Source organism: Pleurodeles waltl, chromosome 11, assembly GCF_031143425.1.
Source record: "Pleurodeles waltl isolate 20211129_DDA chromosome 11, aPleWal1.hap1.20221129, whole genome shotgun sequence".
NCBI lineage: Eukaryota > Metazoa > Chordata > Amphibia > Caudata > Salamandridae > Pleurodeles > Pleurodeles waltl.
Window position 1 is genome coordinate 386,932,524 of NC_090450.1, and position 14,699 is coordinate 386,947,222.

At 44.7% G+C, this 14,699-nt stretch overlaps 1 protein-coding gene across 3 annotated transcripts in view; it reads left to right on the forward strand.

Moving 5' to 3' along the window:
- AMER3 (APC membrane recruitment protein 3) overlaps positions 1 to 14,319 on the forward strand; it is a 222,366-nt gene extending 208,047 nt beyond the window's left edge. For all 3 annotated transcript variants that reach the window (XM_069213707.1, XM_069213708.1, XM_069213709.1), the window contains exon 2: positions 11,137 to 14,319. In XM_069213707.1, the coding sequence (XP_069069808.1) occupies positions 11,137 to 14,077 (2,941 nt within the window). In that variant the 3' untranslated portion in view covers positions 14,078 to 14,319. The remainder of the gene's footprint in view (positions 1 to 11,136) is intronic.
- Positions 14,320 to 14,699: the final 380 nt, after the last annotated feature.

The window sequence follows — 14,699 nt, forward strand, 5'->3', positions numbered from 1 at the left end:
CAAAAATACAGCAGTTGGTACCTAGAAAGGAAAAGCAGATAGACAAATTACGATAGCAATTGTCATAATTACCCTCCTCGGAATGAGTCAGCATACAGGATCAGTCTTCGTCCTCAGGACATCAGTTAGAGCGCCAACAGTCTATTTCATCTAAGGACAGGGGACACTTCCCTCATAAGGAGGAAAGTGTAATGGGGCAGTCTATGGATGAGGATGGTTTTGTCTAAGTCTCAAATCACCAAATAGAGTGACAGAGTTTCTGGATGCAATCGATATCATTCCCTACCTAATTCTACTCGAGTCTCCTGTGTCATGGGTTTTTATCCCTTTTTCACAATACATTCCCCCAAAATTCTATTGGATAGTCACTACACCCCACTATCTTCAACCTATCAAATTATACATTAACTAATGCATTTGTCATTCCATGATAATTTATAACACTTTGATTGGTCTTCATAATTGACGTTTTCGTAGGTGGCACATCCGGGGTTACTTCATTTTCTGGCACGTTCATCAGGTCAAAAGTTCCTTTGTCCATGGTCGAATGTCCTTGAATGTTTCAACTAATGTTACAAAACGTATAAAACTTATACTAAAACATCTAGCAAGCGGATGGGAATATAACTAGCATTGTTACATGAAGCGGAGAAAAGAACAAATGCTGGGTCATGGCCTTTTGCGAGTCAGCACACTGGAGAAACTGAAAAATATGCTTTAATATGAGAGCTACACAGCTAATTCTTCGACTCACGCTAATTTAAGGTTTATGGGTTCTAATAAACATAATCCTCGTAGGTGTTAACATTTTCAATTAATCATAATGCAAGCAATTATTTCTTAGAATCGACATTAGTATATTGTGCACAATAGCAGCTTCACATTTATAAATCATTAGGAATATTTTGAAGCGAATACTATTTTGCGGTCATTTTGTACGCAGCATTGTTAAGTATGAGAATTTTACATTTAATATGTAGTATTTAAACTACGCTCTCTCAGAAGGATAACCACCACCAGTGGTAGTAATAAGGTGAGTTATACATCCTCATTAATCTCCATGTCTTAAGCTGATCCAAATAGTAATAGCGAACGTAATAAGGTGAGTTTTACATCCTAATTGATCTCCAAATCTCATGATAATCCAAACTAGTCTGTTTATTTTCTGTAGGGTACAGGCTGACCTTTTATGCATGTTTGTTGCGGCGAGAGGATATGTAGATAAGCTAAAATAATGGAAATAAAAGAGGTATGATAACTCAATTCTGAAAAAGACACATACAAGTTAGTATTAGCATAGAGAATGAATTCTAAATTGATCTGGTGATCTTAATATAATTTCCACGGAGGTGCACTGTAACGAGCCTCAGGGTGTAAATACCTCTAGATGGCTTAACCGCTGTATTCATTCCCTTATATATACTCCAAATTGCTGAGTCAGGTTAATGGCGCCTGATGTCTGAAATCTGCAAAATGGTAACAGGATAGAGGTAAACTACCTATCCGCCATAATAAACTATCTATCCACCATCAGTGTGTTAATGGTGTCTAGAGCAAATTTATTATATGGTTTTCTAGGACGGAAGAGCAACGTAGTAATGATAATACAACCCAAAAAATGTTATACGGGTGGCAACAATCATTGGAAGGAATAAAATTCGAATTCATAGTCCAATGGCTAAGGGTCTATCGCAACATTCACTAGAGGAAAGGGAATTACGTCCTAGATGTTCATGTAGTATTAGAACAATACATATCATGCTATATAGTATCCTGTGTCCCAGCCTCATTTCTTAACTGAATAGTTCAACCAAAGAATAAATGCATAACCTTCAACATAACACTGTTCGAAACACAGCTGATAATTCTATAGGAGCTTAAAATAGAAATTACTTCAACTAGAACCTGCTGAGACCTTTTGCCCAATATTTCCGAAACTCATGCATGGAGAAACAACGGGTGTACTTCCAATGGAGTCTTACCTATTTGATGAGATGATACATTCTGTGGCACTCACGTCCAAGGATTTCTAATGATAACAAACTTCTTGCGTCCCTGCCTATTTAAACACCCTAATCTAAGAAATGCTGTGCTCACAGGACTTCGGTCTTGCTTGGCCGGAAGTGACGACATAGATTTCTAATTATGAGAACGTAATAGTAACAGCGGAACAATATCTCCGCTATCTTGGAATGGATAAATAGTACTATCGTGTAGCCCTAACTAAAACATGTTCTGATGGAATTTTGCATGAAAATAAACAATAACAAATGAGAATATGAAAAGATAAGAAATATAAAAAAAGAAAAATATTTTTTGTACAGTGAACACATGTAAGGAGAAATTAGTATGTTTCCAATGGAGTCTCACCTGTTTGATGAGACGATCCATTCCGTGGCATTCGTGTCCGAGGACTTCCAAATATAATAATCTTTTTGCGTCCATGCCTATTTAAACGTTCTAATATAAAAAATGCCACGCTCCCATGACCTCCCTCTTACTGGGCCAGAAATAAAGACATAAATTTCTCATTATGTGAACCATATAGTAAAAGATAACCAATAAAAAATGAAGGATAAGAAAAATATATAAAAAAATATAAAATGGAGAAAGAAAAAGTTTTTTGTACAGTGACCAAATATAACGGGGATCACTCGAAGGGGGGAGGAATCTCTTCCTCCTCTGAAACTAATTACATGATTCTATAATAATAACGAAAAACCGGTTTGTCTAAATGGGGCAAGCTTGCCACCATCTTGAGATGGGTTTTAAATTCTACCATATGAACATAACTCATAGAAAATATAGAACATATCTTCCATATAGGCAAACACACCTAACCAATCTATAGAAGAAGTGCAAAAGATATAACGATAAAAGGTAGCTAAATATGAAACGCACCACTCAAAGAGAAGGGGAATCTCTTCCTCTATTAGATATCGAAAAAGTGAGAAAGATATTGAATACATAAAGAATATAGACAGCGAAGGCAGACTATAAGGCAAGGACTATATTTGCAAGATGCAGTTCTCCCTCATTAATATGCTCAAAGATAATAAGTCTATCGCACACCATTAGGAACTCCATCACATCTCCGATAGTTCTATATAATCACATTCCCCCATGGAATACTTTAATTCACTCCATGTTTCCATGTATCTAAAGTGTAGATCCAAAATACTTCTCTTTTATTCCTAATCTTGGTAGTATCAAATCCTTGTACTATTTTTACCCTTTCCAGAATGGTCCAGGTTAAATCCTGCTCTGTATGTGTCTTTAACTCCCAGTGCTGTATTAATGGAGCTCCTTTTTTATGTCGAATAGCTGATTTGTGTTCTGGCAATCGGACCCTCATTTCCCTGCCCTTTCCTCCAACGTAGCCCAGTCCACATGGGCAGCTGATGAGGCATATTATATTGGTAGTTCTACAGTTAGTCATATCCCTCAGTTTGAATTCTGTGTTGCCCCATACTAGCACATCGGAAACAATAGCACCAGCACACGCCTGGCATGTGTCACATTTGTGGTTACCCCTAATGGGGTGTTGTCCACTTATTGATTTCTGGCAATAATCCATATTAGTTGTCATTGCTGAGTTACCTATCCAGTTACGTATATTCTGATTCCTTTTAAAGGCAAATAGTGGTTTCTTTAACTGTGGTAAATCATTATTCACATTACGGATGTGCTAGTGTGCTAAGATTGTTTTCTTGATTTTATCATTCAAGTTAGAGTGTTGGACAACATAGACCAATTGTTCTTCGCTTTCTTTGTCCCTGTTTTAAAACATAGCATCTCTATTATAGTATTTTGCTCTTTTATACGAATCCCGTACTAGATGTCTGGGATATCGTTTCAATAGTTACTGTTGTAAAACATCTGCATGCCTGTTGAAATCATCTAAATTGGTACAGTTTCTAGGGATAAGTAGAAATTGACTAAACGGTATGCCTTGTTTCTGACATCTCAGCTGGAAGCTGGCAAAATGAAGGATGGTGTTTCTAGCTGTAGGTTTAGTATATAAGGATGCTTCAGTCATCTGATTTTGGTGTTGTATCCATATATCTAAAAACTCTACCCTTATTTTATTAGTTGTAAATCCAAGATTAGGATTGCATACATTCATCCAAGCACAAAAATCGTCAAGTTGCTCTTCTGGTCCTGTCCAGATAAAAAAGATATTGTCACTATATCTGAACCATTCTTGAATATTTTCATAGAAGGAGGCCATTTTCTTATATGTATGTCGCTTCTCAAAAAGGCCCATGTACAGACTTACCACACTGGGAGCACAAGCTGCTCCCGTGTTGACTCCTTTCTTTTGCTGATATACTGTGCCATCAAACTCAAAGTAGTTCTGCTTCAAGGTAATCTCTAAGTATTGTAACACGAATAAATAATGCTCTGTCATTCCTAAGGAGTCAAGAAACTCTTTAACTGCCTCCAGTGCTTGTCTTTGAGGGATGTTCCGCCGTCCTGTAAGTGTTTTTTGGCTTTTTCGTTTTTTCAGCGCCTCGCCGCCGGCGCTCCTGCCCCCTTTGTGCCCCCCTGATTGCTGTCTCCCCGATCGTGTATTGTGCCATTATTGTATTTCTGATTGTATTTCTGATTGTATTTTCTCATTGTAACTGCTTGTAGTTTTGCTCGTTTTTCAGTGTTTTTTGCCCCTTGTGCGCTCCCCGTTCCCTGCCGCTGCCTCCCTGCGGCCCCGCCCCCCTCGCGCCCCCATTTGCCGCTCCCTCCTGCCTCCCGCCTCCCAGCTGCTCCTCCCTCCCCCCTCCCTTCTTAATGGCTGGCGCTGCGCGTCGCGAGTGAGCGAACTCTGACCTGTTTCAGGTCCTGAGCTCGCCCCCCACGACCGCAGCACCAGCCTGCTGCCTTCTGCCTCTGTCCCACGAGCACGCTGCCGTTTGCGTGTTCGAGGCCCTCCTCCACCCGCAGGCATCCTCCTGCGCCTCATCCCTGGTGGCTAGTGGGCTCACTTGACCCGTGTGCCGCTTCCGCCGTCCTGTAAGTGTTTTTTGGCTTTTTCGTTTTTTCAGCGCCTCGCCGCCGGCGCTTCTGCCCCCTTTGTGCCCCCCTGATTGCTGTCTCCCCGATCGTGTATTGTGCCATTATTGTATTTCTGATTGTATTTCTGATTGTATTTTCTCATTGTAACTGCTTGTAGTTTTGCTCGTTTTTCAGTGTTTTTTGCCCCTTGTGCGCTCCCCGTTCCCTGCCGCTGCCTCCCTGCGGCCCCGCCCCCCTCGCGCCCCCATTTGCCGCTCCCTCCCGCCTCCCAGCTGCTCCTCCCTCCCCCCTCCCTTCTTAATGGCTGGCGCTGCGCGTCCGCGCAGCAGACGCGTGCAGCGGGCGCGCCAGGGGCAAGCCTGTCTGCGCCCGTCCGCGCCTGGACCGCGCCCAGCGCCACACCCCCTGGCCCTCGCGCCCCCCGCATCCGCTACTCGATCAACGAACTCCGCGCCTTCAACCCCGGCCCCTCCACTGAATGCTGCCGGGCATCCCCGAAGCACACTAAAGGACCTTTTTCCTGCCGTACCTGCAACTTCTCCTGCATCAGAACGACCAATCCAACTACTGAAACATTCAACCCCAACCACCTGAACTGCATCCTCATCAACACCCGCTCCGCACGAAAACACGCCATCGAGCTCTGGGATTTGCTCGACACCACTGCTCCTGACGTGGCTTTCCTGACCGAAACCTGGTGGAACGACTCCTCGTCTCCGGACATCGCCATCGCCATACCGGACGGCTACAAAACCACCAGAAGAGATCGAACCAATGGAATCGGCGGCGGAATAGCCATCGCTCACAAAGCTACCCTCAAAATCCACACCCACTCGGACGACACCCTCAGGACAGCCGAACACCTCCACTTCCAGATCCACACGGACCCCAACACGACCCTCAGAGGAACCCTCATATACCGCCCTCCAGGACCAAGAGCCCCCTTCAGCGACACCATCGCCGACCTTGCAAGCACCCACGCCCTCGCTTCCCCGGATCACATCCTCCTGTGAGATTTGAACTACCATCTGGAAAATGCCAACGACGTCAACACCGCATCGCTGACCTCCAACCTCCTCAACCTCGGACTCCGCCAGCTAGTCAACACGCCCACCCACATCGCCGGACACACCCTTGACCCCCTCTTCACCTCAAGCAACCACATTTCCTTCAGCCACACCTCCGAACTCCACTGGACCGACCATCACTGCGTCCATTTCACCTATAATAAAACCACAGAGCAACACCGCATCCAGCTACCTCCCCACCGCCGCTGGGGCAAAGTCACCCAAGACCAACTGACCAGCACCCTCATCAACAACCTTCCACCCGACGCAACCGACCCGAGCACAGCCGCCATCAACCTCCATCAATGGATCCTCGACTGCGCCAACACCCTTGCCCCTCTCAAGAAACCCACCGCCATCCAAGGAAAGAAAAAACCAGCCTGGTTCACAGACGATCTAACCACCTCCAAAAGCATCTGCCAGAAGCTCAAAAAGAAATGGATCCAAGAACGCACACCTGACAACCTCGCCGCCCTCAAAAACGCCAACCGCGAACACCACCAACGGATCCGCATCGCCAAGCGCGCCCACTTCACCAAACGCATCAACAACAACGCCCACGACTGCAAAGAACTCTTCGGCATCGTGAAGGAACTCTCCAATCCAAAAGCCAACTCCAACGACATCCCGCCCTCCCAGAAACTCTGCGACGACCTCTCCACCTTCTTCCACCAGAAAATCGCTACCATCCACGACAGCTTCAACACCGGTCCACCGCCAGACCCCACCCCCGACGTCTCCTCTCGCGACTGCCGCCTCACCGCCTGGACCCACGTGGACGAGGCAGAAACCATAACAACCATGAACACCATCCACTCAGGCTCCCCCACGGACTCCTGCCCCCATCATGTTTTCAACTCAGCCAACGCCACCATCGCCCCCGAACTCCGCAAGATCATCAACCTCTCCTTCACTTCTGCCACCTTCCCGGACAGCTGGAAACACGCAGAAATCCAACCCCTCCTCAAAAAACCCAAGGCCGACCCCAACGATCTCAAAAACTTCCGTCCGATCTCTCTCCTCCCTTTTCCAGCGAAAGTCATCGAGAAGATCGTCAACACTCAGCTCACCCACTTCCTCGAAGACAATTCCATCCTGGACCCCTCACAATCCGGATTCAGACGAAACCACAGCACTGAGACTGCTCTCCTCGCCGCCACAGATGACATCAGACATCAAATGGACAACGGCGAAACCTCAGCCCTCATCCTCCTCGACCTATCAGCCGCCTTTGACACCGTCTGCCACCGCACCCTACTGACCCGCCTCCAGGAAGCCGGCATCCAAGATAAAGCCCTCCACTGGATCTCATCCTTCCTCTCCGACAGAACGCAGAGAGTCCGTCTCTCCCCTTTCCGCTCCAAAGCCACCAACCTCATCTGCGGCGTCCCCCAAGGATCCTCCCTCAGCCCTACGTTGTTCAACGTCTACATGGCCCCCCTCGCTCAACTGGCCCGCCAACATCATCTCAGCATCATCTCCTACGCCGACGACACCCAGCTCGTCCTCTCCCTGACCAAAGACCCGCTCACCGCCAAAACAAACCTCCACGAGGGACTAAAATCCATCGCCGATTGGATGAACAACAGTCGCCTGAAACTCAACTCCGACAAGACCGAAGTCCTCATCCTCGGGCGCACTCCCTCGGCCTGGAACGACTCATGGTGGCCCTCCGTCCTCGGACCCCCGCCCACCCCTGCCAGCCACGCAAGAAACCTCGGCTTCATCCTGGACTCCGCCCTCACCATGTCCAAACAGGTCAGCGCCGTCTCCTCCTCCTGTTTCAACACCCTTCGAATGCTCCGCAGAATCTTCAAGTGGATTCCAACAGAAACCAGAAAGACGGTGACCCAGGCCCTCGTCAGCAGCAGACTTGACTACGGCAACGCACTCTACACAGGCATCCCAACCAAAGACATCAAACGACTCCAACGTATCCAAAATGCCTCCGCCCGACTGATCCTCGACATACCCCGCCGAAGTCACATCTCCCCTCACCTAAAGGAACTCCACTGGCTCCCGGTAGACAAGAGGATCACCTTTAAACTCCTGACCCACGCTCACAAGGCACTTCACAACACCGACCCTCCTACCTCAACACCAGACTTAACTTCTACACTCCAACACGTCAACTCCGATCCGCCAACCTCGCCCTCGCCATCGTACCCCGAATCCAGCGCAAGACATCCGGCGGCAGATCCTTCTCCTTCCTCGCCGCCAAGACCTGGAACTCTCTCCCCACATCTCTTCGCCAGACCCAGGACCTCCTCGCATTCAGAAGGCTCCTCAAGACCTGGCTCTTCGACCGCTAAATCAGCAGCGCTCCCCCCCCCCCCCCTCAGCGCCTCGAAACCCTGACGGGTACATAGCGCGCTTTATAAATACTATGATTGATTGATTGATTGATGTTTGTATACAGCGCTTCTATGTCCATGGTCACTAAGATTTGAGTGAAAGGGTTGAACATTTTACCTTCAGGTTTAGAGATCATATGCCCAGTGTCTTTAGCAGAAGCTAGAAGGGTCCCCACCAACGGTTTAAAGAACACTTCCACAAATTTAGGTAAGGGCTCTGTGATGGATCCAATAGTGGAAACAATGGGATGTAACGGAGGATCTAACTCATCTTTATGTGTTTTAGGGACTCCATAGATACGGGGTACTCTGGTATGGTTAGGGTTGAGGAACTCATATTCCTGGTGACAGATGAGACCCTTCTCTCGGGCCAGTTGGCTAATTCTTGCAGTTCTTGATTTGGTCCTACCTTCCCAGTTACCTATCACAATGCAATAGTTTTCTGAGATATTTAACATGGAGTACATCTTTTTTTATATAATTCTGTATCCAAAAGGACAATCCCTCCACCTTAATCACATGGTTTTACTGTTACTCGTTTATCTTTCGGTAATCTGACAAGGGCATTATAGTCATTTTTGGAAAGATTATATTGAGCATGGGTATAGATTTTAAAATATTTTGAATTTTCATGATCACTGTTTGTGGTCCAATTTGTTATTATACATACAATGGAATGAAGTTAATGACGTTAGATCATGATTAAATGAAATTGTATCATCTTTTGATAATATAGATTATGAAGTGTAACTACGGAAACGAGTTTTTGAAATTGAATAAAAAACAAAAAAATAATTGGATTCATAAATGGATTCAAGCAATATTTGATTTAATTTAACATAAAATGCTATCAATTTAAAGCTCTATTAAATGGGGTGGCCCATTCATTCATGAATATTAAGTAGTAGCGAGACAAGGCCACTCCCATGGAGGGATGGGGCAGTCAGGGATGTATAAGAGGTTGGGATTCTCTTGGAGTTCTAAGCAACAACTCTAACAACCAATGGAAACCTTGTGAACCCCTCTGTTAACGGTGGTATGCAATTGACAAACATGCACTATTTGAATAAAAAAGTCCCACAAAGTGGACAGGAGGTCATTGCGTGATTATTTTGTTGTAATATGTGATTATTTTGTGGCAGTACGTGAAGCATTTTATTTGCGAACAGATTACACTAGGTTCAGCCCACACATCGTCGATGCTCAGATTTGTTTATCTTATGTTTTTCCCAAACCTCTTAGTCAGAAGTGGGATAGTGTGAAGGGCTATGCCATTTACTACACAGAGATGACCAAAATTACGTATGAACAGTCGCGGTTTGAGGGTGTAACGGGGGAGGGGTGGCACGTGGGAGGGGGGCATAAGGAGGGAGGATTAATAAAATTAATTACAAAAAATAAATACACTTACCTCTTACCATCATGCCGTAATGCTCCTCTACCTCGTCGTCACCACAGGCACAGGCTCCCAGCCTGCCCTGCACCAAACCTGACGCTGCTCAGAGCAGCATCAGGATTGGCTGGGAGCGCCCAGCCAGGGTGCTCCCAGGCAGACAGGAGCCCGTGCAGGTTGTTGCCAGCCCAGCAACACAATTGCTGGGCTGGAGACAGCATACTGCGCATGTGTGTTTGGCCGGCCGTCTTGAGGCGTGTGCACTGTGCACTCCCCTCACTGCTCATGACCACAATGCCCCACCCCTTTCGCAAGGAAATTATAATAAACATGGTATTGTCCTTCCCTTGGGAAAGTAATTGCAGCAGTTGCTGCTGGCGGGGGGGGAACGCTCCTCCCCCCTAGCGTAGGAGCCAACACTGCGTATGAAGGAGAAAGTGTTCAGCCCTTAAAGCACCCTGTGAACCAAGTGCCAGGGCCTGCTTGGAGGGATCTCAGTACTCACTCCCAAATCCTAGTCGGCTGCATTCTCCTTCCAGTACGTTCACACTCAAGATTCCATTCAGGTAGAATTGTTTTCATTAAAACGTCTCTGCAACAGCATATCAGGTGACTCTATGGCTACAGAGAACATGCAAAAAAGCCTTTAACTATTAAAGAATGTTTCTAACGAGGGGGGTCGGGACTAAGAGGATTGCATAAGTTACAAACTGGGCCAACAGGACAGTCTACTGGGTAATAAATCGAAGGGTGGGCTACACACTATTTGGTTCTCTATTAAGATCACTACATTAACATTTTGCTATTGCAAATATCATAAACAGTGTTTATCGAATGTTGCCCTTTATAACATAGTATGCACAAGTAAACTGACATTACATTATTTGGTGTATATGTACCAAATTAGCATTTTACATGAAGCAGATCTTAAGTTTTATGACTGAAGGGCAGTTCCCATTTTCAGTGTAAGTATAATGTCATTGTAGCCCCATCAAATAAGGGAATCAGGCTTTAATGCTGTTATTTAAATAGTACATTATTATATATATTATTGTATTATTTTGGCATTAATCTGGACTATCACTATGAGCAATATGTTTAGGGTTAGGCAAGTGGAACTGAAATCTAGTCAAGAACATGGTGAAATACTTTGGTTTGGACCATGCTATATTTCTTAACATATATCGCCGGAATGCCCATCTGCTGAGAGTCATTGGTTTAGAATGTTTTCATTCAGATAAATCCTTTCAAAATGTTGCATTAATGTGTTTAACTTTTGAATAAAATCTATCTTTTGCCTTTTTTACAGATGTAAAGTAGCGAGCATGGAGCTAATACGAGGAAAAACCTTCATAAAATCAAGTGCTCCCCTTAATTTTGACAAGCAACCTCTGCCAGATCTGGACTTTGGTAAAAAGGAAGATGCAGCAAAGATTTTCAGCCCCCCGGTGATTGGCGAACCCTGTCAAGTAGAGGCCAAACAAATCTCCCCAGTAGGAAACAAAACTAATAACAAATGCTCAAACAGAACAGCCAAGGTGGGACAGAGAGAGGAGGTCGCAGGGAGCGCTGCCTCCAGCAAGGTAATACCCAAAGGCAAGACCCATGACAGCACCTTAGAGAGAGGTAAAAGTGAACACAATGCAAGGAAGGACTTGGTTCGAGTAGAAGGCTTTTCTACGCCTGGTAAAATTAAGGGGAGACTCATAGGAAGTGCTAGTTTCTCTGGCACTGGGAATGACTTGAACGTAAGCAGTAAAAGAGACGCTGCCATTAGCCCTTGTCAATCCAGTTGCAGCCAGAAGATGATTGATTATAGAAATTTTGTGCCACAGGTGCCTTTTGTACTAGCAGTAGCCAAAAGCATCCCCAGGAAGAGAATATCTCTGAAAAGATCAAAGAAAGGTCTAAGAGATATCTTTCATATTAAAAAAAACAAGCAAGAGAGTCTCACACTTGCATTAAACAAAGATAAAACGTTTTTACCTGAGTTGTCAGGATGGGTAGAGACGACTCACCACCTAAAATCTGGAGATGTTTTAGCAGGAGAATGTCTTGCACCAGAGCTGTCTGATGGCGAGATTCTCTTTGACTCCACTTATGATTACTGCCGCCTGTTTTGTGAAGATGCTGCTTCTTTGAAAAGCTTTGACTCACTCACTGGATGTGGGGAGATATTTGCAGACGAGAGCTCTGCGCATATGGAGTATTTGAATGGAAATAAAAAACAGAAAGCCAGATCCATGTGTAAAAGAAATCAGCTTGATCAGTCCTTCCAAGGAGGAATGGAGCAGTTAGCCTCTCCTGCACAGCAAGAAGCAATAGATTTTCCAAAGTTTTGGGGTCATGTGAATCAATCTGGGAAGTTGCATCAGGGTGCATTGTTTGATAGGAGGTTATTGAAAACACCTAACTCTGAAGAAATGAAAAATGAAAAGAAATCCACCTCCCTTAAAGAAAAGAATTTGCTGGTTGACAAAGGTTTAGAGACACCAAACGACAGCTCCCCAGAAACAGACACCCTCAAAAGTGACATTCAAGAACCTACCTCCACAAGTGATGAAGGATACTATGATTCCTTTTCACCCGGTCTAGATGATGAAAAGAAAGAAAAACAAACACCAGTGACATTTCCAAGGGACAGCTATAGTGGTGATGCCCTGTATGACTTGTTTTATGACCACTCTGAAGCCCAAATAAGCCCCATCCTAGACGACGAATTGTCTTTGTGCAGACATACTAATGAACCGCCTCTTTCAACTTGTAGTTTCCATGTAGGAGCAGAAGAGAATATGGCTTCTCGCCCATCCATAGACCTGATGAGCCAAGGGTTTCTTCAGAGCTCATGGAATGGAAAGGAGTGCTTGTTAAAGCTCTGTGACACTGAGCTATCACTAACAATGGGAATAATAAACTGGCTAAGAAACAATCCAGGAATAGTGTCTCCTACAGATCCATCTATCAGTCCACAAACAGAGCCTAGAGAAATCAGTACTCCTATGGTTTTGCCTGACTCATCACCATGTCTGCAGACCGCATCTATAAAAAAAGTGTCACAGCTAAGTCCTGTTGACATCTACAGCCATGGTCAGGCTACTTCCACAAACAATGAGAATGGTTTGCCTCCAAATGCTGCAGGAGACAATACTGTAGCACACTCAATTGTGATGTCTGAACATGTTGCATCCAAAAACAATTCAACAAAGGAAGCAGTCTGCGGGGAGGGCTGTAATTCAGATTGTGGGTTTCAAGTGACAAGCACAATTTTGACTTTTCCCAATAGCAGTGATCAGACTTCAGAATTTCATGGGCACACATTGAGGGGTTGCTCACCTGTTATGGTGAGGGATCCTATTGTTAATCAGTGCGTTACTCCCCATGACAAAGGCCAAGTCATGGTGGCCATTGATAACGGTGCTCTTTGCCCAACGTGCAGAAACTGTCTGGAATGCAACAAGAATGAAATAGACTTGTGCTGCATATGTCAGGAGAAACTACAAAAAATGGAATTTATGCAAGCATCTGGGAAAAGTAAACTACATGTGAAAAGTAATAAATATCTTCCCTGTCCTCCCCGGGGGAGTCATTCCAAGAGCTTCATGAGTCCTGCATTCGAAGGTAGAGGACAAACGATTGTACAGATATTAGAGCAATGTGCTGCTCAGATAGCTTCACTCCAGATTACATACAAAAGTGAGGAGAAGAATGCGGAGAGCAAATGCCTTGGGAATGAAATGAAAAACTTACTCTGTAAAATGTCACAATACCGGAAGAACATTTTGTGTCCATCCTTTGCTCATCTAGGTCACAAAAGTGATGATAGCAGACTTCAGGAGAACCGACTAAATGATTCTTTCTTGAATAAAGTAGACTTAAACCCTTCAGAAACTCCAAAAAGTGTTCATTTTAGAGGTGTGAAAATCCAACACACAAGTGAGAAAAATTTGGGAGAGGCACAAGTGAACAGTCTGATCCCCTCCCATTGCACAGATGCTCACATTCAGCTTAGCCCAGTGGCTCCCCCACACCGACCCAATTTTCTCCCTCTTTTTGGGTCCTTTTCTCCCCATATGGCCAGTGAAATTTTGCCAGCATTTTGCCAAGATAATTTCCAAGATGTTTCTGAATGTAACCAAACTAAAGAGAACTGGAAACTCTCTGGCAATCAAGATGGATTGACGGTGCAAGATGTCACACCACCTCCAGAGGCATCTTCCCCTGAGGAAACGAGGAGCAGGGCGAACTCATGACCCACAGAGTACAGAGTAAGCAAAAATTGAACTTCCAAACACAAACTCCAGTGTGTAGTAGACAAAGGTTTTAGATAGCTTGCCTGGCAGACATGCCGAATTAGTCTCCCAGTGTTGCAATTAAGCAGTTTGGACATTGTGGGAAAACAAACTTTCTCAGTCTTTGCAATGGATGATTCAAAGATAATGATAAATAAAGCATGTTGCCTGTATTTTCTTTTCTATATTCAAAACGTGTGTAACAACGATAATTACTCACAAGAGATGACACATGGCATTGGAATCTGACACCCCCTTCATCATTTCCGTACACGAACCACTTAAAACCAACTAAATGCTGCCATATTTATGGGTAGATCTTGGAGGTTTTATTCATAAGACCTATTTTTTAATGTTCTTAGGCTTTAACACATTGCACATCTTAAACACATCCCAGATGCTGAATGGATTATTTCATGCCAAAGTGCTGCTATATTCTTTAGAATCTTATAAGCTATACATTACTTCTGAGGAGAGCAGCCGGTTACGGAAATATGCCTTAATGCCCCCCCTTCATTTTACGAGTGAAGCATTTTTGATCTTTGGTACACAAAATAACACTAAAGTAAGCTAGAAAGGTGTG